The 23,805-nt window shown below is 38.1% G+C and overlaps 2 protein-coding genes and 1 long non-coding RNA gene across 4 annotated transcripts; 2 read left to right on the top strand and 1 right to left on the bottom strand.

Moving 5' to 3' along the window:
• Positions 1 to 3,259: 3,259 nt before the first annotated feature.
• On the bottom strand, positions 3,260 to 5,766 carry LOC105051865 (transcription factor TCP8). The gene is made up of 2 exons (XM_010932506.4): positions 5,492 to 5,766; positions 3,260 to 5,377 (listed from the first exon to the last, which is right to left on the bottom strand). Exon 2 carries the CDS (start codon positions 5,257 to 5,259, stop codon positions 3,685 to 3,687), a length of 1,575 nt encoding a protein of 524 aa, XP_010930808.2. The 5' UTR covers positions 5,260 to 5,377; positions 5,492 to 5,766; the 3' UTR covers positions 3,260 to 3,684.
• A 5,663-nt stretch (positions 5,767 to 11,429) lies between these two features.
• Positions 11,430 to 18,191, top strand: LOC140851547 (uncharacterized). Its single transcript, XR_012134286.1, has 3 exons — positions 11,430 to 12,276; positions 13,194 to 14,124; positions 14,693 to 18,191. It is a non-coding gene; the product is annotated as an uncharacterized lncRNA (long non-coding RNA).
• A 1,059-nt stretch (positions 18,192 to 19,250) lies between these two features.
• Positions 19,251 to 22,213, top strand: LOC105051862 (cypmaclein). 2 transcript variants are annotated; one of them, XM_010932504.4, is made up of 4 exons: positions 19,251 to 20,643; positions 20,740 to 20,784; positions 21,071 to 21,128; positions 21,670 to 22,213. In XM_010932504.4, the coding sequence occupies exons 1-4, from the start codon at positions 20,578 to 20,580 to the stop codon at positions 21,849 to 21,851; spliced, it is 351 nt and encodes a 116-aa protein (XP_010930806.1). In that variant the 5' UTR covers positions 19,251 to 20,577; the 3' UTR covers positions 21,852 to 22,213. The 2 variants fall into 2 exon arrangements, with proteins under 2 accessions (XP_010930806.1, XP_010930807.1); XM_010932505.4 differs by having other exon boundaries at positions 19,314 to 20,637.
• The last annotated feature ends 1,592 nt before the right edge of the window (positions 22,214 to 23,805 follow it).

A 23,805-nucleotide genomic window follows, 5' to 3' on the forward strand; every position in this document is an offset into this window, starting at 1 on the left:
GAAAAATCAAATCACGTGCTAAATTTTTTGAAAGTCATAACTTCATCATACACTATCTGATTGAGGTGATCTTTTATTTCAAACTAGATAACATTTTGAGATACACAATATAGCACAAATCTTTAAAAGGGGTTAAAACATACCAAAATTACATCATCTGGGCTTCTAAATGAACCAATTAAACCAAAAATTTTCTTTTTAAATAAATATTTAGATTAAGCGGATCTCTCAATTTAGGAGGAATTAGATGGAGTTACAGTAAGTAAAATTGATGTAGGAGTCGAGATGTACCTTCTATAGAATATTAATTTTTTATTCATATTTATTTCTACCGATCATATCTATTTGTAAAAAGTTAATCTTATTGAAACTAGATGAGAAATCTGACTTGAATTATGTGAAGGTAGACCTTATCATTATAAATAGAGACTATATACCTTAGCTTTTGAATCATTAATGATCAATGAAAGAAAAGAAAATATAAGCTCTACTTTCGACAATTTTTTCATCTTTTTTGTAAATTTCTTTAAAGATTTGAAGAATGGATTAATGAAATTCTTCCTTCTTTTCCCAATATGACCAAATTAATATCAGGACCTTGGTCTTTTACGTCTATTGGAGCCTCAGTTTATGATCCAGATGTGCAAGCAATATAAGCAAATAGGAGAAGGTCTCTCGATGCTGAAAAGTATATTGAATGTCAAAGGTGAGTATGATTGTTAGTTCTACCTTAATGGGTGATAAAATAATGAAATATGTCATATAACTAGAAAAAAAGATTGTCTAATTCATCAAGATCGTATATTGATTGTCGATGCCTTCAATACAAGCACTAATAACTCTTATGGTATAGATATCTCTTATGTTTGGAGATGGAGATCTACCATCTAGCAAAGAAGTAAGATCGAAAAACTATCTTTAAACAAAGCTAAGCGATTCAATTGTGATGTGAAGAAGCAAGTATTTCCCCATTTTTGATTTTGATTTAGGAGCTAAATTTCATAAATAGGAGAAGCTCTGATCTAGGAAGATCCCCAAATTTGATATGGAGCACTTTCACTACTATAGATAGGATTGGATAGGATCCAAGAATGAGAGCCACTATATTAAGAAGATGATTTGTTGCTAAATTTTTAGAGACCATAGTTTTGTTATATGACACTTGAGATGATCTTTTTTTTTTTTTTAGTTAGATTTTTTTTTTGAGATCTACAATATTATAGTGCTAACTAGTTGAGACATGTCAAAATTTTAGTATTTAGGCTCCTAAATAGGTTGGTTAAATAAAAAAAATATATTTAGATCTAGCGTAGATCTAGCGTATTTGCTAATCTAGAAAAAAATTAGACGAAATGATAGAAGACAAAGTTGATGTATGAGTTGAGATCTATTTTTTATATGATTTTAAATTTTTTTAATTTTATTATTATTAGTTATTTCTCTTTTTTGAAAGCTAATCTTATTCAAATTAGAAGAGAAATCAGATTTGAATTATATAAGGATAAATATCACTATTATAGATAGAAGACATATACCTCTGCTTTTGAATCATCAATGATCAATGAAAGAATAGCTAAATCTTACTTTCGCCAATTTTTCCAGCTTTTTCCTAAATTTCTTTTTAGATATTTAAATTGAGTGGATTAAGAAATTAAATTCTTCTTTCTCCCCGATTGAGCACTATCCATTGCTAGGTTATATGGAATAATATTATCTAGATTTTATTTTACTCTAGCACATTTAACAAGCAAGTATACTTCCATGAATAAGTTTCTTAGTTGTTGTGGTTCATGTACAATATCAACTTATATACATCATTTGAATTCATGAAGAATAGTTTTGATAATATTAGAGAAGAAGAAGAAATTTAATCCAAAGAAATTTTCCTTTTCGTTTTTTGTATTTCAGTGTTTTTATATATTTTGTGGATTCATAGGACTGAGTGCAAAAAGGAAGAAAAAAAGGAGGCTGATCGATCTCACGGTTCCTTCAGAATTCCTCTCCTCTCTATTATATATGTGTTTCCTTAAGATAATTTTCCTAATCAGTTTTCAAATTTTAATGATCCTCCAAGAATAAAATATCTGAATTTTAGATTATACAATTATTACTCTTAAAAAATTAAATCCGAGGTCATAATCAAACCCCTCGCTTTGTTTTCTAATAGTAAAATACTGTTACAGATCCTTGGAAGGGAAGCAAAGCCACACATAAGCAGTTTTAATAATGACAATGTAACATCCATGTCGGTATCCCAAAATCTTAAATTCTCACTCTACCACGAAGGCTGGCATTGGTGAAAACTATAATACAACTGCAGTCTCATGACGAGAGAAAAAGACGTCTATTCTTACATGAGAATAATGGGTTAATGCTACCATGATAAATCGACAACACGAGACATAATGCGGATCGTCTTTACAAACACTGAAAAGAGGATTGAAGTAGAATATTTGCAATTTGCATGGTTGAATTGCTTCTTTGCTCCTACTGATTGCGGATAACCCGCATCTATGTTAAATTTAGTGGAGATCACCATTTTCAATGCACTCGTTATGATTGAAATATTTATTTTCCCCTTACTCCACAAGTGGTACAAGTAGTAATAATGAATTGAGTGATCTTGATAGCTTTAGCTTTCCAGATTCTATGAACACGCAAGTCTGTCTCCTAATTATGCTCTTTCTATTCTGGCAGCACAAAAGTATACGTAATCGAAGCTCGAATTCCAAACCTTAACAATATTGGTATATATGCACCAATCCTCAAGAACACGTACGAATCACCAAGCACGGTGCAGAGTACTCACAGCGGTGTGGCCCGGATAAGTTCCTGAATGGACGGCAATTTAGGATCGGTCTTCGTTGCTTGCCCCTGAGAGATAAGGATGTTTGCCTAATTCTACAAATGAAAGCGAAAGCCTCTAGATATTATATTATTGTTGCCATAATATAATTCGTATGTGATGCGGTTCTTGTCGGTCCGGCTGACTCTTCCAGCATTGAAATGTGAAGCAAAGCAAAAAAAAAAAAAATTTACAAAGCCCTGCCATGACCAATTCTCCAAGGAGAAGCCCAGAACACGCCGTAACGACGGAGAGATAGAGGCTCCATTGAACGTCAAAATAGAAAAAAAAAAAAAAAGAAATATATATATATATATATATATATATATATATATATATTACAAGCATATATATAAAACAATAAATAACATAACCACCGAGAGGAATAATGGTAGCGGAGGACAAAGGATAACATAGGATAATTACCAGCTTTTGGTTATCTAAAATATCTCGTTAAACAAACAAAGAATTATTAGTACACAAGACGAATTCTCTATACAAATCTCTGTCCCCCTCCCTTGTGGTCCGTTTGGACCCACAAATAAGCGTCTTAAACTCATCATCATTAACACAGAAACAAAATAAAGTGGCGGAAAAAAAATAGACAAAGGATAAGCAATCCTCTCAAAGATCTAGGTTGAGAGAATGGCGTCCACCGATTTAAGCACTCAAAGCTCAACTCCAAAGAGAAGGGAAAAAGAGAGAATAATATGGAACAATCTCCAGTAACGTACCATTCCGTGTTAACACTGGAGAAAATTCTGATATCGAAGGAGGGGTGGGAGGGAGGGGAAATTAAAGTGATCAACCATTAATTTTACCTTCCACTCCCTTCTTCGCTACTGAGAATTCGTTGGGTGGTGGTCGTCTCCACTATCCGCGGCTCGCTGCTGAGCTTGATGGTGATCCAACGACTGGTGATGCTCGGAACTCATGGTGAGTCCAGCTCTATTGTAGGCGTTGAGCGCCGCCAACATCCCGAGATTGGTCTCGGAGATCCCCAGCCCGAGATGCTGCGGCGCCGCACCGCCCCCCGGCTGCTGCTGCAGCAGCATCGACCCCAGCGGGAGCGCTCCGACGGCGCGGCCGCCTTGGGATTCGAGCCCCCCGGGGATGTTGATCCTCGACATGAATTGGAGCGGAGCCTGGATGGTGCCCCCGGCGGCGGCGGTGGGAATCCCGGTACGGTACTGACCGTGGCCTGATGCTGGGAACGTCCATAAAGAGGGTTCCGACGGCCCGGCGGTCGGGCCGCCGGAGACGGGGAGCATCCAGAATGCTCCGCCGGCTCCGCTGTTCGGAGCGACCGCCCACATTGCCGTCGCAGGAAGGACGCCGGACGGCCTCGCCATTCCTGCAGCGGACGCGGTGGGTTCCTGATGCGATTGGAGGCCGCCCGTCCGCGCGTCTTTGGAGGCGGAGGATGGGGACGACGGGCCAGCCCCACCACCGCCTCCCTCTTGCTGTTGCTGCTGCTCTTCTTTGAATAGATCTTCTCTGAAGCGTTTCCTCAAATAGGTATCAGCGGAGGAATCTCCTCCTCCTCCTCCGCCGCCGCCCCCGGCACTACCCCCGGCGGATTGCAGTCCTGTGCCCATCTGATCGGTGGATAGGAGATGATGCTGGTGAGCGGGGTGGTGATGGTGGAGCTGGTGGAAACCTAGCATTGCGGAGTGGGAGATCCCTGCGGCGGCATCGTGGCCCTCCTCGTAGTCCTGGCGATGGTGGTGGGCGAGGGCGAGCGTGTGGAAGGAGTGAGGCGCGGACTTGGACGGCGGCGCGGAGAGAGAGGAGCCACTGCTCCTGAGGGATATGTTAAGCGTGGAGAAGTTCGCCGGGATGGTGCCCGTGCCCGTCGCGGCGATGATCGCCGGCTCCGCCTGCTGTAAAAGCCACTCGATCGTCTCGCCGTCCGACTTGTGCCCGAGTTCTCGCGTCAGTTGGAAGACTCTAGCAGCGCACACGGCCGGCATCCGGATCCGGCGGCCGCGGCCTTCGACCTTGGTATGCCGATCTTTCGACGACCGCTTCGTGGCGACGGGGAGCTTCTTGGAGGGGTCGGCGGGGCCGGAGGAGGAGGAGGGACGGGGAGTGGTGGGGTCGGGCTTGGAGGTGGGGGAGGAGGAGATGGCGAGGGAGGCGTCGACGCGGGCGGATCCGGCGTGGTGGTGGACGATGGGGCCCATGAACGAACCGGTGGGGGCGCCGCCTTCGAAGGGGACGAGGTCGAGGGATGAGGGGCCGCTGCTGCTGGCTTGGTGGTGGAACTGCTGCTGCTGCTGCTCGGAAGTGCTTCTACTGCTGTTGGTACCTCCGCTGCTACTATTGCTATTGGATGGACCTCCTCCTCCTCCTCCTGCTGCTCTCCCACCTCCATCAGCTCCTTTTCCATGTCTGTGATCACTTCGTTCCATGTCTCCTCTTTTCCTCAAAATAAATCTAACAACCAGCAAATTCTATTTACACCCTTGGTCTTCTTCGATTTTTCTTTTATCCATCTCGATCCTTCCTTCTCTCTTCTCTTTTTATTTACTGAGATCCAAAAAAAAAAAAAAAAAAGAAAAAAAACAAAGAAAGAATAAGTATTGGAGAGGGAGAACATAGTTAGGGTTTCATCCAAACACGTGCAGGGGGCCGGATGCTTACTTCGCTGGAAACTGCGTGGGGCTCCTGGCGATTGACTATCTTGTGTCTGCGTGTGTATGTGTTGTATGCGAATATGAGATAGAAAAGAAAGAGAAAGAAAGAAAGGGAGAGGAAGTGGGGGAAGGCAAGTTGTTGAGAGAGGGATGCCTAGGTTTAGATCCTAAACCCTAAATCTCTCTCAGCTTTTCCCTTTCTCTTTCTCTCTTCCCCTTTTCTCTTTTCTATTCTCTCTCTCTCTCACACACTTTCGCTCGCTCTCTACTCATGTAAACACTGAGTGGGGGCCTGGGCAAAGAGCAGTAGCCCACTCGTGGGGCCTCGGAATGAATGACAAATATAGACTTGTTACGCAGAATAGAATTAAAACTTAAATCCACCTCGCTCCATCCCCTTCCATTTTTTTTCTCTCCCTCTTTCTGTTTCCATCCCCCTACTTCGTTCCACCAGCCACCCCCATATCCCCCACAAAGCCTCCAAAGCTACATGTAATCCCTATCCAAATCCCCATAAGAACCCCACTTACAGGGCCATTAAAGATGGGGACAGGTGGTCTTCGCTGGTTTGGTGTGGGGGGGGGGAATTTGATGGGGTGGCGACCGTCGCGGTAATAATAGTAAAATAAAAGGAACCGGAAGCGGCTGTTGTTTAAACAGCTTCTGTTCTTCCTACCACTAATTACTGCTTCTCTTCGCACCACTACTCCTCATCTCTACCACCACTGCTCTTACTGCCCCCAGGTAATATGGGGCAGCAGCAAGACAGTGCTGGTCGGCGTCAGACAGAGCATCTAATGCTGTGACAGCTCATACCAATACACCATCCTCTTTATCTTTTTTTTTTTTTATAAATAAACATAACTTATTTTCTAGAATTCTATAAAAAAATATACAAGCATGTACGTGAGAAAAATTAATAGAACCAGTAGCAGAATACTCATCCGTCGGTCAACTCCAGGCTGCCCCCACTTTCTCTTTCAAAAAATATAGCCTCCAACACCATCCCAAATCTCACCCAACCCCACAACTTTATCCCTTAATTTAAAACAAAATAAATGATTGTTAAGTCCCACAAGTTTCACACTTTGTTCTAATCGGCTTCTTGATCCGGTACGCCTACCCGCGGACGAGGGTATGAGAGTGGCTTGGCCCCTCGTCCCTGGCAACCGGCCACCGGCCACTGGCCCATTCCTCTTGAGCTTTTTGGTGGCCTGTTTCTTTGGGACCAACCAATGAGGCTGTGAGGCTCGCAGTGTAACCCAGGGGCTCTCTTTTTCTCAAATCTCAAGACCACCAAAGGCTAAAGCAATCCTTTTGTCGACTCCCGGTGGTGGCAATGTCAAACCTTATCATGTAACCATCTTTCTCTCTATTTTTTTTTTTTTTTCTTTTCTTTTCTTTCTCTCTCCATCATGTTATGGAGAACTGGAGCACAAAGTCAGTCTTCAGGTTTGAGCCTCTCTGAGCCAGAGAGACACACCTGACTCACGTTCATTCAGACCTTGTGGGCTCGCCCATCCCTCTGAGCAAGTTGGAGATACGAGTGACGGAGAGTATATATATTAAATATATATCAAAAAGGTCTATTATATGGAGATCTGGTCACCAAAGACAGATGGGTTACTGTTTCTGCATCACCCCACCATTGTTGGCTTCTCCATATCTGGATTCTGATAGAGACCCCTCCAAGCCCCCACACCATCCCATCCCATTCAAATATAAAAATATCACAGTAGGTTATAGATATACAATAATGAGCAACTTATTATTATAAATGTATACAAGAAAAAGAATGAGAAATAATAATAATAATAATATTATAATATATATACTTGTATGAATATTTGGAGAATATGAAAAAAGACCAGCCTTTCTGCAACCATCTATCCGACTATATTCCAACAAGGCTGGCTTACACACACCCCACCATCTTTCATTTGTGTCTGGCTTGAAAATTTTCCCTAATCTTTCCAACAAGGCCAAGACTGATGGAAATAAAAGCGGCAGCAGGCCTTTCCCAAAGCACGAGAGAGGGGAGGTTCTGCCGAGCGACGGACGGACGATTGGTAAAACGGGAACGTAGGAGAGGGGAAGTGGGGGGTAAAAAAAAAAAGTACAGCAGGGGGGATTGCCACCTTTGCCTTTGCTTCTGACCGTACGTGAACCCTTTTTTTTTTTTCATTTCCTTTTCTTTTCCTTTCTCCGGAAATATGTTACTGCGGTAAAGAATGCATGCAGTGAAACGAGGTAATTAATCAACTATCATTAATGGGGGACAGCCGTATAACGGATGGCTTTTTTCTTGCATTGTAAATTAGATTGCTGTTTGATGACGTGGGCGATTCTTTTTGTGTTGATGCATGGGACCCACATGCTATGCTGGTGGAGTCCACCTTTTATTCGTTAAGCTGTTCCACAGCCCGCTTGCCACGGAAGATTAAAGCATTTCTGGGAGGAATTTGGTGAGCTGCCCCTAAACGGTAGGTACGGTCTGTGGTTGATTGTTTGTAATCAAACCACCTTCCCATATTTGGCTTCTCTTTTTTCAGACTAGCGTAGGATCTTGTTGCACCGTTCTTCAATCCGAGGCCAAGGATTACTGCTACAAAAAATACTCAGCTTTTATGCACTGCTCACAAGTCACAACAGATGGACTTCATCATTACCGACATACCAAGGTCAGTTTCATTAAAGATGTTTGAATTTTTTTTTTTTTTTTTGGTAAAGAAAGGTGTTTGATTTCTCATGGACAAATGTATGCAGACTCTAGTCCTCACGTTCAGTACGAAAGGAGAATCAGAAAATTAAAAAAAAAATAGATAAAAAAAGATGAACGATGAAGAAGATGAATGGATATCTTCCACCATCTTCTTATATATTTAATAAAATATAAAAAAATAGATAAAAATAATTTTTTCTTCTATTTGATATAAAAGAAATGAAATAAAAAAATGATGATATTTATATAATATTTTTATTAAATCATCCATTGATAAATAATAATCGTATTATCATCATTATTATTATCATCATCAATTTTTAGTAGTTATTTATACTAAAGAAGTAAGCAATATATGACGTTATAATCTTTATAATTTATAATTATATAAAAATTATATAAATATTTTAATTTAATAAATAATTTTAAATTGACTATTATTTAATTAATTTATATATATTATACATAACTAATTGTTGTTTTAATTTAATTTAAATAGTTAATTTAAAATAGTAAATATTAAATAAAAAATAGAAGATAATTTTAATTATAATTATAAAATTTATATACTGAAATTAAAATAATTAGTAATAAATTTAATAGTATAGGATTAAAAATATAAAAAAATAAAAATATATATAAATAATATGAATAAAAAATAAAAAAAATTATAGTTTTGTTAAAAAAATTAATGAAGGATAGTTTTGTCATTATAGAAATCTACTTCTTATATATTTTATCTATCCTTCTTTGAATTTTTTCAAAATTGATGGATCAGAATGGATGAATAATTCCTCATTTTTATCACCTTTCTAAAATTTTTTGAATCAATTGACCGATGGAGATAATCTATCTTTCCAACTCCGTCCATTTTTTCTCTTATAGCCCCAAACAAACATAAGATGAGAGTTTCGAAGTACCTAAATAATAAAGATTTTATAAAAAAATAGATTCATTTAAATTTAGCAAATAAATTTAATTTATAAAGTAAATTAAAAATAATTGATAATATTAAACGAGGGATCAGCCTAGTGTAGTTATGTATATATCCAAGAGAAAATAATTAAAAGAAGAGCAAGGACCAAAGGACTTCTTGAGATACACAAATACAAGGCGAGCCTTCTTACCAGCGCCCATCAAACCCTCTGCAACCTCCAGGACCATCACAAAAAAAAAAAAGAAAAAGAAAAAAGTTTTCACCTCCATCAAAGCAAGGTAGCTTTTTAGTTTCCTTTTCGGTGCACCCTCTATGCCCATCATAGCCGCTCATTTCTATGATGATGCACCATCACGTCGTGCAGGATCTAATTTCTATGGTGAAACCTGAAAACGGCCGAGGTTAATTAAAAACAGTTTAACGGCAAAAAAAAAAAAAAATCAAAAAGAGAGGGTGTAAAGGATCGGTAGGCCCACGAGGAAGGAAGGGGTAAATGATCCCAGAGGAATTTAGTATGGTAAAAAAAAAAGGGTCGCACATGCGCTCTTTCACGTCCTTCACCCTACCATCCCCATCCTAGGGGGAGAAAAGAAATCCCTTTTTTAACTTTTACCGCTGCCGTGAAAAACACACGCGGAGAGAGATGGTTGGACGAGGGCCAGGAGGGAATCCCAGCCGGTCCGCGTCACCTGGTTTAAATGCACCCTTCTCTCGGACCCCACAAGAGGGTTTGGGGGGAACCTAATTAATTGGCGCGCTCCCCATGTTCAAATTTGGCTACCTTGGGGGATGGCAGGTATCTGGGTGGTGGCATAAGTTTCCTCTTTGAACGAAATATGCAATTGGGCATGGCCTAGGTGACTGGATTTTCCAAATACAAGTAGTACTGCCTGCACAACCCATGTTTCCAAAATAAGCACGGACTGGGAACCTTTTCGTGATTCACAAAAGGGTAGGATGCTTTAGACATCTAAAATGCTCGAGTTGTCTTAAATTTTTTTTTAAAAAATATCCATTTTGCTATAAATCTTGATTGAATTAGAAACTTTTTCTTAAAAAAAATTAGGTGGAGAGACTTTATGTATGGCTAATAGATTTTTTTCTTGTGTTGGCCGATTTGTCATTGATTGCTGGTTGTCATAATTACTCTTGAGAGGTGGAAGGGAGGAGAGTTTTTTTTTTTTGATAAGAAAGAAAGGAGAGTTAGATCTCAGGCGCTATATCATTAGATATTATAAGTTTGTCCCAATTTGCAATATTGGATGTTGTAAGATGATTGCATTTATGTCTTTAGCAGGTATGCCATATCGAGTCTCTAAGAGATAATATATGATTTAGGAAGGATATGCTTTTGGATGTCAATACGTAGTAGTGGTTAGGTTTTAAGCCATAAATAGTTGAACGGTGAATTTATAGCTGCTAATGCAATTGAGATAGGATGTACAATTGGTAAAGTTTGGACAATAAAATTAATTTGCATGCTAGAATCAATGCAATATTCTTGTTCACATATGTTCAAAAATAATAGTGATCTATGTAAATTTTTATCAAGCAATCACCAAAACATATCGAATCAATAATACATAATAAACAATATGATAATATTTCATATATCTATCTACAAATATTCATATTGACAAAAAAAATAGTGCATACCTAAAACTTAGCAATTTATAATTTTTTACAATACGACAATAAAAATTATCATGTTTATTTTTTGTTAAAAAATATTGAATAGTTGGTGGAAAATTTAATTGTCATCTAATAATTAAGAAATCAATCATTTAGCGAAAAGGTCACAGATAGTTTTAAAATTCATTGAAAAACAAACCTAAGCTGAATAATGAGATGTGCAATCCAAGATATGTAAGCATAAAGTTTTTTGATCACTAGAAAATAAAACTACCATTTTAGTAAATTCATTTATTGCACATGATTAAAACCAACCTTAAATAATTATAAATATGTTCATCATTATGATCATCATCATTTCTTACACATAATTTTACAATCAACCCTGTTGTATACTAAGATTTAGAAGAACATTAAATCGACATCGACAAGTACAATTTCTTTAGCATTGCTTCAAATATAGAGCTGGATCATGCTTTTTCTTTCCCCTTTTTTACATCATTTGAAAGGAAAATGCTCAGGAGGAAAAATTTTCTATATGTCTGAAACCTAGGGATTAGGTGAGAGGAATCCACCAGAATTAAAAAAGGTAGCTGCACTCAACCGACATGATGAGGGAACTTGAAAGAACAATGATTGAGGAGATGGCATGGTGGAAGTGATGGATGGATCTGTGGTGTCAAAAAGAGGAATGATAATGACCAATTTGATGGGAACTGTTCAACGACTGCATCAATTGAGCTGTATGCATGATAGCAGATGTTGGATTTCTTTACAGCACACATATGCATGATAGGGCCAACAATGCTGGCTACCAAGGAGATTGCTGGCCACGAGCCATGAGGAGGAGGCCTGCGAGGTTCCCATCAAAGGCTTCACCTTTTTGAACAAATCAAAGGGGTCTTAGTTAGGCTGTGAGGGCCGGAGCCAAGCCAAGGTGATGTTGTCCCTCGTGCGTCTACGCTGGCCCCCCACCGCCCCCCGCCCCCCGGAAGCGAAAATCCGCCACTTGCATTACATCAAACATGTGACAGGCCCAGCACCTCAGCCAAGCCGTCACTGGCTCACGTCAGGAATAAAGCGGCCTTTGCAAACCGCAAGGCACCAGCAACACGATGCCAAAGAAGAATATCAAAGATCATACCTACCGAGGCAAATGATCGAAACACCATCAAAAAACGCCACCAACCATCGCATCGGTATTACCAATTTTGAGGCCTTTTATCAATCGTAGAGGTATACAAAAAATGTTTCTTAATAATAGATGTTACTTCATCGCAATGATTCATCTGTAATAGAAATTGCATCTAGTGTTTGAAAAAAAGTTATGGTTGGGCGGAATAAAATTGCATTTTTTTGGTAAAAGATTACATTTTTTAGTTCGAATACTGGACGATGATAGCGGTAGGGTAAGGCACCGGCGGTGGCGGCAGTGGGCGGTCGTCGGCCTCATCCTCTCCTCAAGGAGGCTGCCCATGACTCATTCGCGTCACCTATATTGGCAAGCCCCTCCAATTCCTCCGTTCACCTGTATCATTCTCTTTTCTTCTCTTGAGTTCCAACGAAAGCAATCTTTTTACCCTCTTTTTATATTTATTAGGTTTCACATTCCACTATGGACTGCAAAGCTCCCTGCTTTTTGTTTTTCTTGATATTGTGCTCTTCTTAGATTTATTTAGTAGCTGCCAAGAATTCTTTTCTGAAGTCAAATACCAAATTTTGCCCTACTTGCTCGTACATGTAAAGCACTAATATTTTACGTGGAGTATGGAGTTGTAGATGGTAATGGCGAGAGCATCCAAGATAAAGTATACCCATACTATGGACGACACACACACACACACACGTACAAGGACTATACATGCGAGATGTAGAGACTGTATCTCTAACATCACTCATTCTTAGTTATTTTGTTTGAGCTCAATTTTGTTTAATTTGCTACGGACCATTTGCCTCCTGTTTAGATTTAGAAATCTCTCCTTCTTATTTTTTGACAAAAAACTCTCCTTTTTATCACCATGAATATTCTGATGCTTTTTTCCTACTTTGTTTCTGAATTAAGTGGCTTTAACTTCTACAACTAAGCAACTTTTTCTTGGTTCCATCCCTGTAATTTTGGAATAGATCTTTGGGGGTCCTCAATTGTGGTATTCCAAATTTTGAATCGATATTTACGTTGAAAGGGCTAGGCCACTTGAATTATGGTATGCCAGTATATGCCACAAAGAGTTGCCTTTGTCAAAGTTATGGCTTTATGTAACGTAATATATGGAATTATATGTTGTATTCACATGCTATATTACAGGTTTTTTGTCTCCCCATACATATTGAGCTATTCGTCAAGTGCTTGCTTCTCAAACTAATATTGTTAGAGACTTTGAGCGATCTTCTAAAAGAATCTGTTGTGATGATGTGCAGGTACTTTATAATTATCCTCGATCCATCTTGTTTACAATCATGGAGAGGCCCTTGAAAGGACTGCAACGACACTCAAAAAGAGATCGAGGAACTTCTGTTCTGAGAACTTTATTTTGCTGCCAAGTATAAACACGTGTCATGTTGTTGGCAGGCACTGAATGAGGCTTGAAGCATGATAGACAGATTAGTGTTATTAGATGAGCTGACTATCAGGACCTTTGATGGCCTTAATATTCTCTGGGAATTTGACTTGGACTAGTTTGATGTCATCGGGGTTGACTACTAGCTTGCCATGTGAATGTTTATCTTTTAGCCAATTTGTGGGACAGGCTTATGGTAGCATTCCCAGAGACTTCAATTCTGATTTTTCGAAGAAGCTGGTGAGATTACAGGACACTGAAATGCAATTGCCTTTGTTGAGATGTTGATTACTATTGAAATTGTTGAATTTGTTTTATGGTCCAGAGGTTTAGTTTGTATATTTGACTTCCTCTGCGACATATTTGAGTCAAAGTAATTATGAATCAGAGTTGGGCCTAACCTGGAGTCTTGGGCTGCAGTGAATCAGATCCAAGTTCTATTTTACTTGATCACCTAATGGATCCATCTTCTTCATGTCAACCCCAGTCAATATGGTAATCAACTTATCCTAGACCCAGAGCCCAAATGGATAGGATAGAAATATACTGGACTTTTTGATCCAACTTGAGCAGCTTGCATCAATAGTTTACCATTCAATTGATGTTGAATAATGAAGAAGTGTCTATTAATATGGTTGGATATTGTTGAAGAATTGAAAACTCCTGTATTATGACTCAGCAAGTAGAATAGATCTTTGGAGCAGTGGTTGGATAGAGGATGGACTTTCCAAATGAGTGACAGGTGACTTGGGATTGTTGACTTTAGGCAATTTCCGACTTTTTATGCAAGAGTAATTTTCATAATTTATTCTTCTTGGTTATAATCCTCATACAAAATGTATTATTATGATGTAGTGTGTAAGAACTGTATTATTATGATGTAGTGTGTAAGACCTATTATTCTAATAGATTATGAACACTGTCTATGGTAACCTGGTTTTTCTTTCCTCATGTTTCTATTCTAAATTCATGGCGGGAATTATTTTTGTATCATTTTATCTGTATTGTTTGGTGGTAAGCTTAGTTGACAGGTAATATGTGCTTCATGAGTGGATTATTTTTAGCAAAATTTGATAGGGACAACTGAGGATGACCATCTTTTCCATATGGCTCAGGATAGTTTTATATCAATATCTATACTTGAATGTGCTACTTCTTGCACACATTTTCTGTGACATTGTTCATTTATTAAGCATCCATCTTTTATTGCAGTTAAAGCAGAGGAGTTTAGTAAGACATACTTGTCCAACAGTTGCTTTCTTGGCATTGAAACTTTCTTAGATTTTGTCCAATCCATTTGATATACTCATGCCATCCTTTATTCAAACTCAAATTCTTATCTCATTTATTTGTTCTTAGGTTTGGGATGTGACATGAATGTCCATGATGTCAGATTTGTTTGCATGCCTGTCCATATCATAAGAAGGATAAAACAACTTTACAATCATTCTTCAGGCCTGTAAATTTGGATATTTGAATGGGTGCAAATTCCACCATAGTCCATCCATGCAGGTATCGGAAATATCTGAACTCATCTAGTTCTTTCACATTTTATAGTTTGAGAAGTAAAGATCATATGCTTTTTTCAGGTGGTGTATAGTTATATCAGCCTCCTAAACAGTCTTACTTCCTTTACTAAACATGACATGATTTCATGCTCTAAAATTACTGGACAAGTTATTTGCTGCTCTTTAATCTGCTGACCTCTGTTATCAATGGATATGCACATGATAATGGAGTCTTGCAGCTTCCTTGTGGAATAGGGGCGACAGAATATTGAAATTTTGGCTTCTCAGTATCTTAACTTTAGCTAACAAAAATATTCAAATGTCATGCAAATGATAGAGACAAAGGAACTGCAAATTTCTTGCCTTGGGGTAGAAAGGAAAGAGCATCACTCTCAAGAACTGACATGGAGAACATAATGCTGAACTCGACCACATTGCCTCCATAATTTAATAGGTTCATTATTAACCAGGTCGATGGTGTCATTTTGATTTTTGGAACTTTTTATTGTTCCATGTGGTTATGATTCAGATGCTTTGCTTGCTGTAAGTCTCTTGACTTCTTGGGAACTTCCTACTTGTTTATATAATTAAAGTGCAAAAGTTGGTCCATATGTATACCTATATCTGCTAATTATTTATTGCAAAGTGCTATCTGTTTCAGGTTGTACATTGGTTTTAGTACTTATGTCCATTCATTTGCATCCCTCAAATTAGCGAGCGAATGATCCCATGCATTTCCTGTGCCTTTCTGGACTGTGGAGGTGGTATTAGTTTCACTACGCCTAGCAAATTGCAATGGTTCCCTTCAAATTTCCTACATTGTTTCTGTTTGTTTGAATAATTACCTGATTGTGAATATATGCAATTTTTTTCCCCTAACAAGCTAAAATTGTTACACTGATTGTTGAGTTGTTTACTGCTTGCTATATATTTGCACCAGTTGCCTGTTGATTTTGAGCTTTGTGCATTGTGCATTGCCTGATCTTGGCTAGATTCAAGACATATAGATATGCCCATACGTTTCATGCCTTTTTCGGCTGCAATTATGCAGTCTTGCAGCATGTCTGCTGCCACTATCAAACAAATTCAGTTACTATCAATGGAATACGTAGTAGTTCCTAAGATGCATGGTCTGGTATCAACAACTTCTGATGCTATATACAGGACCAATTTTCACACTATCAGTTGACCATCTTCCTGTCAGGGAATAGTGCTTGATCATGTACTATGGCATTGTCCTGTATAATTGGTCGATCACAACTAATTTAGTAGTGTTCTCACACTTCACTTTCTAGCATGCATTGAATGGTCAACTGATTGGGTGTTTCTCCATGTTGAAACAAACGTGAAAATGATTTTGTATATATTACTGCTTGGCCAATGGGAAATAATATCTTGGTTTTATTTTTGTAAGGTATGAGATGCGGTGGATAGTTGCCGCATTAGCTGCAGCACCTACTCAGTCATGTTATATGGGATTTGGCAATATTAATGCGTTAGTGAGTTCTATTGCTAGGGAAGGTCTGCAAACAATTCTCTGTGTTTGCTTCTCCTTTCCATTATCATATTGCGCTTAACAAAAATTGGAAAAATGGTGAAAGGAAGATCTCTAGAGCACGAAGTGCTTACAAATTAAAGTCGTGGTTAGTCATTCAATCGAAATACAACTTAATTAATCAACATTTGGTGAAAGGCTAGTAAGTTGTTGATGGTAGAATATTACTGGGGATACAACTATTTGTCCAAACAACTACCTGAAGCTAATGAGTTGAGCAGAATGGTATGCCACATTTTTTTTAAATAGGATCATTGAAACTGAAAAAATATAAATTATATGCATGAATTGTAGAACAAAAGAGTACCAAGCTTTTAAGTTGTCAAGTTGTGGCTAGTCACTCTATGGAAATACAACTCAGTCAATCAACAGTATGCAGAAACCTTGCAAGTTGTGATTGTTTATAGCAGAAAAAGCCAGGCTATGGCGCTATTGCAACAATCTTCACACTTGACGAATCTAAGCTAAAGAAATAGCAGGTCTGGTAACATGCACCCTGGAACCCTACACATGCACTCACAAAGAATCTGACCATATTGCTTATGCTGGATCCAAAAAAGTCTGTTAAAAACTGATTGATGGGAATCTTCATGTTGAATCATCGTATGTAGCAATTGATTCTGCCTTTTGTAAGTGCAGTGCCGTTGTGTTTTCTTAAGGAGCTGGATCTTCAAAGTAGAATGAAGCAATGGTGAGCTTAGTGTGAGTATTTTAAGAGTGATGTTGTTTAAATTTGCAACCGTTTGGGATCTCTACGAGTTTAATTAATCGTAAGATTAATTTTCTTTTGGAAATGAATTTATTGATCACCAAATTCCTTGTATTTTACTTTTTGTCTAATGCATTTGTGTATTTGCTGCAGTTTGTCTGCCAACAAATTTTTATTTATGTTCATCCACACCCCTAGAGTTTAGCTTGTTAAGTGTATTTGTTAATATAACCGATTAGAACAATATATGATTGCAGGGGGCTCATTGGGATCCAATCATGAGAGTGGTTGGTTTTATGTTGCCAAGAGAACATAGAGAGAGAGAGAGAGAGCTGAAAATTTTCCTACATTCTAGCTCTGGCACAGTGTTGAGTTGTGGAGAACCGAGATCAACACATCACATTTGAAATTTACATCATCAAACTAGTATATGCTTCTATATATATCATGTGAAATCTATCGGGCATGTTCATTTTACAAAAGCATGGATTGGGCAGTTTTTGCCTGATTCTAAGGGCTTGTGATCGGTGAAAGTATTTCTTTTTCAGGTTCTGATCATCGGTTATAACCTGCTGAATTCAAGCCATGACTGTTCAGGTATTTGTCTTGGCTGACTTTTGCCATGACTATGTGAAAAGGAACCGTGAAAGCCACCTGGATGCTTGAGGAGCCTGCATCTTTTTTAATGCTCGGTTCCGAAAGATCAGTAGGCAAGCCTTTACAGCTCATGCTATCTACATGAACTTCTATTTTGACATAAACTTTCTATTGTTCGTCCTTGATTTTAAATTCATGGACATCTAAATTCTGCTAGTCACGCCATTCTATTTCATGGACACGTCAAAAGAATCCGGATAGGATGCAATTTGTGACTTTTACAAAGACTTAGATCTTCTATTAATAGTGTTTTAGAAGATGATATTCTCTTTAGCCTCCCGGCTGCTGCAGTATGAAACCATCTAGCTGAGGTCCTGGGAAATCTCTGTATTACATTGTTAGTCCTGTGAAGACCGGATCTGGTTACAAATATTTTATTTCTGTTTCTGGCAAATGTTCCAAATGGACAAAAATGCCAATTTCACCCGCTATACCAGTGTCCCACTTTTCATCTCTTGTTAATTCTGTGCTAAGGTACAAAGTTGTTGTTGTTATCTTTTTTTTTTTTTTGCTTAAAATTACTTAATAGTACACTATTTTATTCGAAGGAGCTGTTATTTCGTTTATTGTTTATTTTTGGCTGTGCTCATGCTCCTGTTTCTGCCTCTCTCATGGCCTCTTTTCCAGGCTAAGTTACAGCAAAATAGTGCACTATTATCCATAAGAACCTGCAGTAGACTAGATGCCACCTACGCAAATTGCCAAAAAATGAGTAACTACAGCTGCCAACCTAATGCAAATCATATTGGATTGTGGCTACCATGCCCATCTCTTTGGTTGCAACTTGGTGAATATGGATCAATGACTGGGATTGGAGTGTTTGGATTTTACTTTTCTCGGCATTATCTACTCAATAGTTGGTGGTTCAGCTACAAATGAGAACTGTGTATGTAGGCAGGAGACAAGGACCATGACTTGTTCTCGTGCTCTGGAGGACAATTAGAGTCCTAAGCCAGCTAAGGTTGGCCCACTTTATGACAATTCTGATCCAAACATTTAAAGAAGGATTATCTGCATGCTCAAAATTAAAGCAGGTTGGTAAGATAACATGATGCTTCTGTGTTGCATTGTATGTCTACTTTTCTCTTTTGAGTAGAGTTGCATTTTATGTGTACTATTTGCTGAAGTAGATGCTCATGTCGGAAATCAAGCTATCATTGAATGTACGCTCTCAGGGTAGAAGGGTATGATCCAAATCTCAACCCAAAGATGGGTCAGCATCGGGCGATCACTTCTTTGCACTGCTCATGTAATTTGTGCGATTATCCTATGTTTTAATGTAGCCGAGGTGGTTGGGTGCCCAGGTAGTGAAAGGGAGAAAAATCATAAGGCAACATTTGCTTTTACTCCTGAGATAGTATGCTAGATTTAAGATGCCTTTTAGTTTTGCTTTTGGCAAAAAAAAGAACTAGAAGTAGCCATGACTTGCTCTTTTTTCTCTTTTCAAATTGAACTCGGACTTTTACATGATGAAGTCCGTCTGGGTCATGGTAAGGTAATGAAGTTTTGGGAGTCTCTGTTATTCATTTATTCTTTGCAAGTGGAAGGATTTCTTTTTACTTAATTCCATATTTCAATAGGCTATCCAAGCCTCATATTTATGCACCGGGAAATGATTAAATGCTTGCTGGACATCCATATCTTTATAATACCCTTTGCTAAGTGTGTGAGGACGAGAAAGGTTGCATGCAACCTAGTTTTGACATGAATCTACTGCTAGAAAGAAACAATTAACCTCTCAAAAGCATCACAATGAAACTATCATGCATTTTATTGACACTATTGGATGACAAGTGTGTCTAAGCAAGATAGCAGCATTTGTAGTATTACTTCCACTTTGCTGACTTGCAAGATTAGGTCAAATATAGCGTAATAAAAAGCGGCCACCTACGAATCTGACATCTCCTTAGGATTCAGTCCTCCCCAACAATTTGAAGTGAGATGTGATCCTAGATCTCAGGGTACAACCACCATGAAATTTCATTCATCCGACACCTTGAGAATTTCATGTACTTGTAACTCTGCGATGCTGCTCGGAATGTTCAAATAGGAGGTTAGCATTTGATCCAATAATTGCCATTCAAGTGTGACACATAATTGGGGGGGAGGACATTGGGGTCATCATCTTTTCCAGCTATGTTCTCTCAGTGAGTGCCAACCCATTGAAGAATATGCTGTCTGAGGGCTCTCACCTCATGACACACAAAATTAGGACCATGCCTTGTACCAGTCCTCTTTAGCTAGCCCTATCTTGTGAAGGCAGAACCACCAAAAGCTGTTTTCTCCCTCACAAGAAAGAAAGAAAAGAAAAGTTAGCCTCCTTTTCATCAAAAAAAAAGGGAAGAAAGAAAGAAAAGTGAGCAATGGAAAAACAGAACCCGGGGTAGCCATCCTTTCATTCATAGTATGCCAGCTTGGTGATGAGCTAATAATGCCAGAGCTACCCACCAATCTTATCACATGGTTATCATCACATGTGAATCCAAAAGAATAGATAAAAGAGCACCTAAAGGTAAAATGTAATATAACTGGTCATGTGAAGATAAAGTAGCTTGTTGTTCTTTCATCTCGGTTCTTTGAATCCGGCTTCTAGGGAGTATACATCAATGGGACAACTCTGTATCTATCAAACTTAATGGGATTGTAAAATAGATGCAGTTCTACTTCAGTAAGAACTGAGATGAATCTGAGTCACCTTTTTTTTTTCCTTTTTCTTTGAAAAAGAAAAGTTAAAAGGTGGGGGGAGAATCCACCTATAAAGCCCCTACCATGTCCTCCTCCTCTCATATCTTATCAGCTCTAGCTGCCGGCGACCATGGGTGGTGGCATAACGAAGCTGCTGTCATGCTTCCTTATACTCTACCTCTTCCTCCAAGTATATGTAACTCAGAAACCTTATTAATAAAATCAAGGGTTGTCCATAATTCACAACTTTCATTTTACATTAACACATTTTTGTGCATTGCTCCAACTGCAGGTAGTGGCAGAAGCATCCATTAATAACTCCATCGGATTCCCAGATGTAAGTCAGTTGACTCAGTTCCTTAATGCTTAGGGTGTTCTTGAATTACTACTGATCTATCTTTATTGATCTGCTTATTTTTCAAAAGGAGAATAACAAGGACTGAATAATTGCATATTTTTACAATTTGTTCTTTGCTTCTTGCTTCATGGTCTCTGTCACATATCTTACTAGCACCAAAACACTCAAATAAAAAAGAGAAATTTTTTTTTTTTTTCAGTTAAAAGAAAAGGGTTAGGATTGAGAATTAAAGAGGTATGAAAGGAATACTCATTTGATCTTGCAGATTCAGGGAAAAGGAGAAGTGGCTGTTCTAGATGGAATCAGACGCCTACCGAGGATCAGTATGTACATCTCCCTTGATCTATATAGACACACCTTTTTTTTTTTTTTTAAAAGTAAGCGCATATGTAGTATCTCTGATTGATATAACAGATTGACTATGAAACACAACATAGATGAAAATGTTAAGTTATTCTATAAACAATCTGCCGAAAATGAGCTTATTTTTTGTAATTTAAAAATCTGATTTTGTTATGATCTAAAAGTTAAAATGTTTTTGATGCATATAAATCATAAATTAAACAAGTTTAGATGCATGTTGTATGACATTTTTGAGGTGGCATATTTCTAGAGTTAAGAGCCTAGCAAGCACAAACTGTCAACCTAGTTTTTGCTAGGAATTGTGTGAAGCTTTTAGTCAGTAGAGAAGCACCACACCACAGGGTTCCATGTGGAGTCATATTGTGGAAATTAGGAGACATTTTTTCTCCCAACAAGCAATTTCTCTTCTGTCATGCATACTTTCTTAATTTCTTCTAATTTTTTAAAGTTTTTCTCGACCCTTTTCATTACTAATGTTTCTTCTTACTCTTTGAATGCCAGATTGCCGCTTTGCATGCGCAAGGAGATGCATGAAAGCATCAAGAAAGAATGTGTGCACTAGAGCTTGTGGCACGTGCTGCTTCAGGTGCCATTGTGTTCCACCGGGTACCTCCGGCAACAAGAACTCATGCCCCTGCTATGCCAGTCTTAGGACTCATGGACACAAGCCCAAGTGCCCATAGTATCACAGAGATATATCCCCAATAAATAGACCAAGTCCTTTTGGTCTGATCTATTATGGTTGTCATGTACCTATGCTTTGGATGAGAACTGAGAGGAAGTATGCTTGATATTTCCCTAAGGTGGTAAAGAATAATTTTTAAACATAAGATCAGAGAATCAGGTTGGTTTTGGGCACACAAGCCAAGGGGATTGATTAAGGTGAAGGGTTGAGTTTATGGTAGCTATTCTCCTCCAAAAAACACAAAAGGAAACTCATGTTGTTCCTTATGACTCCATCTGAATAAATCATGTCTTGTACATTCTTGTATGACTATATCTAAATAAGTTATAAACTATTCAAGGGGTCATAAATTGTTGATGAGATGTTCAACGAGCACTCTTGGGTTGCACTTGAATAATTCTTAGGAGTGTAATTTCTGCTATTGCTTAGTTGCCTCTCATCCCATAAATTATATGCATCTATCTTTTCCATATTTAAAAGGTAGCTCAATTCTCTGTTTTTCAGAAATTCTCTTTATTTTTTTAAAACTTCTAATATTTAATCTAAGCTAAAAATATTTTTTAAAGAAAACTTATGGTTATATCTAGGCTGAAATTGGGTGTCAAATTTAACTTTTTTTTTCCTCAATATTTCAATTTTTATTTATTTAATCACCTCAAGCGATACTGGTGTAGATAGGCTGCTAGAATGGCAGAGCTATTAGCCACTGGGACTTTGAGTTACCCATCAATTCTTGTTTGAACTTCTAGTATTTGGTGAGAAGTCTACTCCCTTATTGTGGCCAGAGTATCCTTTCTACTATTACGACAAGAGTTTACTGTCATATTAAGTTCTTAATTAAGTATGCACTTCTCTCTTGTTTTACAAAAGAAATGGAGTTTTCATATTCAAAAAAAGAATCGAAAGCACAAAAAGTTGTCATACTCTTTTAATATTTTTATTGTATTAGCCTAGATAAGGATTATTATCGAACAATAGAAGAGTAAAGTCTCATGAGATAGATAATGCATTACATTTTTTTTTTTCACTAACTGAACATTGGTCGGATTCAAAAATAATTATTATTTTGAATATTTTTAGGAGATTTAACTGATATAATATTGATAAAAAATTATATATCATACAATATGGATTATAGAAGCTGTTCCATGGACATTGATGGATAAAAAAGTACATCTAGTAATAGTGACAGTAGATATAAATATAGGGATGGCTAATATCGTGGTTTGACTGGATGATATCCCTTTCCCTTTGTGATCGCCACCAATTCGGAATTAATGGACCCTACACTTAAAAGAGCATCCGGGCAGGAGATATCACAATTTTCTCTGGTCCTCTAGATATGAAGCTGGTAGTGGAAATTCCATACTAATCTTCCAGCTAAGCTGTCACCATCACCATTTTGAGAGGCTATGGAAACCTTGTTTTTTTCACCACTTGGCTATAAAAAAAAAATACGAATGTTGTCTTTCAGTGTACCACCATCCATTCTCCCGCAATGGAATGTCTTTATCCAACTTGAAAAAGATGCAATTTCAAAAGGCTGCAAGGCTTCTATTAATATCTTCAGCTGGAAACTACCAACCATTTCTCCCTCAATGCTCCCTATTGGATTGATGATTTGAAAGATTTATGTATCACGCAGTTGGTTGCATGCTTTTTCCAAGAATATCTGTCATGCTATTCTCATGCTACTTATGGCTGCTCTTTGGAGTTGCTGGAAGAAAAGGAATAGTTGGATATTTCTTAATTGATGCTCTTTTCCATCTGCTGCTACTTTCACTACCATTAACTACTTTAATAGCTGGTCGGTTCTTTTTGATCATAAGTCCCTTCCTAATTTTTGTTAATCATGGGACTAAATTGAAATAATTAACACATCCTGCTGGTGCATGTGGGTTCGGTTTTTGTGTCTCTTTAGTTGGTTGAAAGCCCTGTATCATTTGGATTTT

The sequence above is a fragment of the Elaeis guineensis genome, chromosome 9, assembly GCF_000442705.2.
Source record: "Elaeis guineensis isolate ETL-2024a chromosome 9, EG11, whole genome shotgun sequence".
Classification (NCBI taxonomy): domain Eukaryota; kingdom Viridiplantae; phylum Streptophyta; class Magnoliopsida; order Arecales; family Arecaceae; genus Elaeis; species Elaeis guineensis.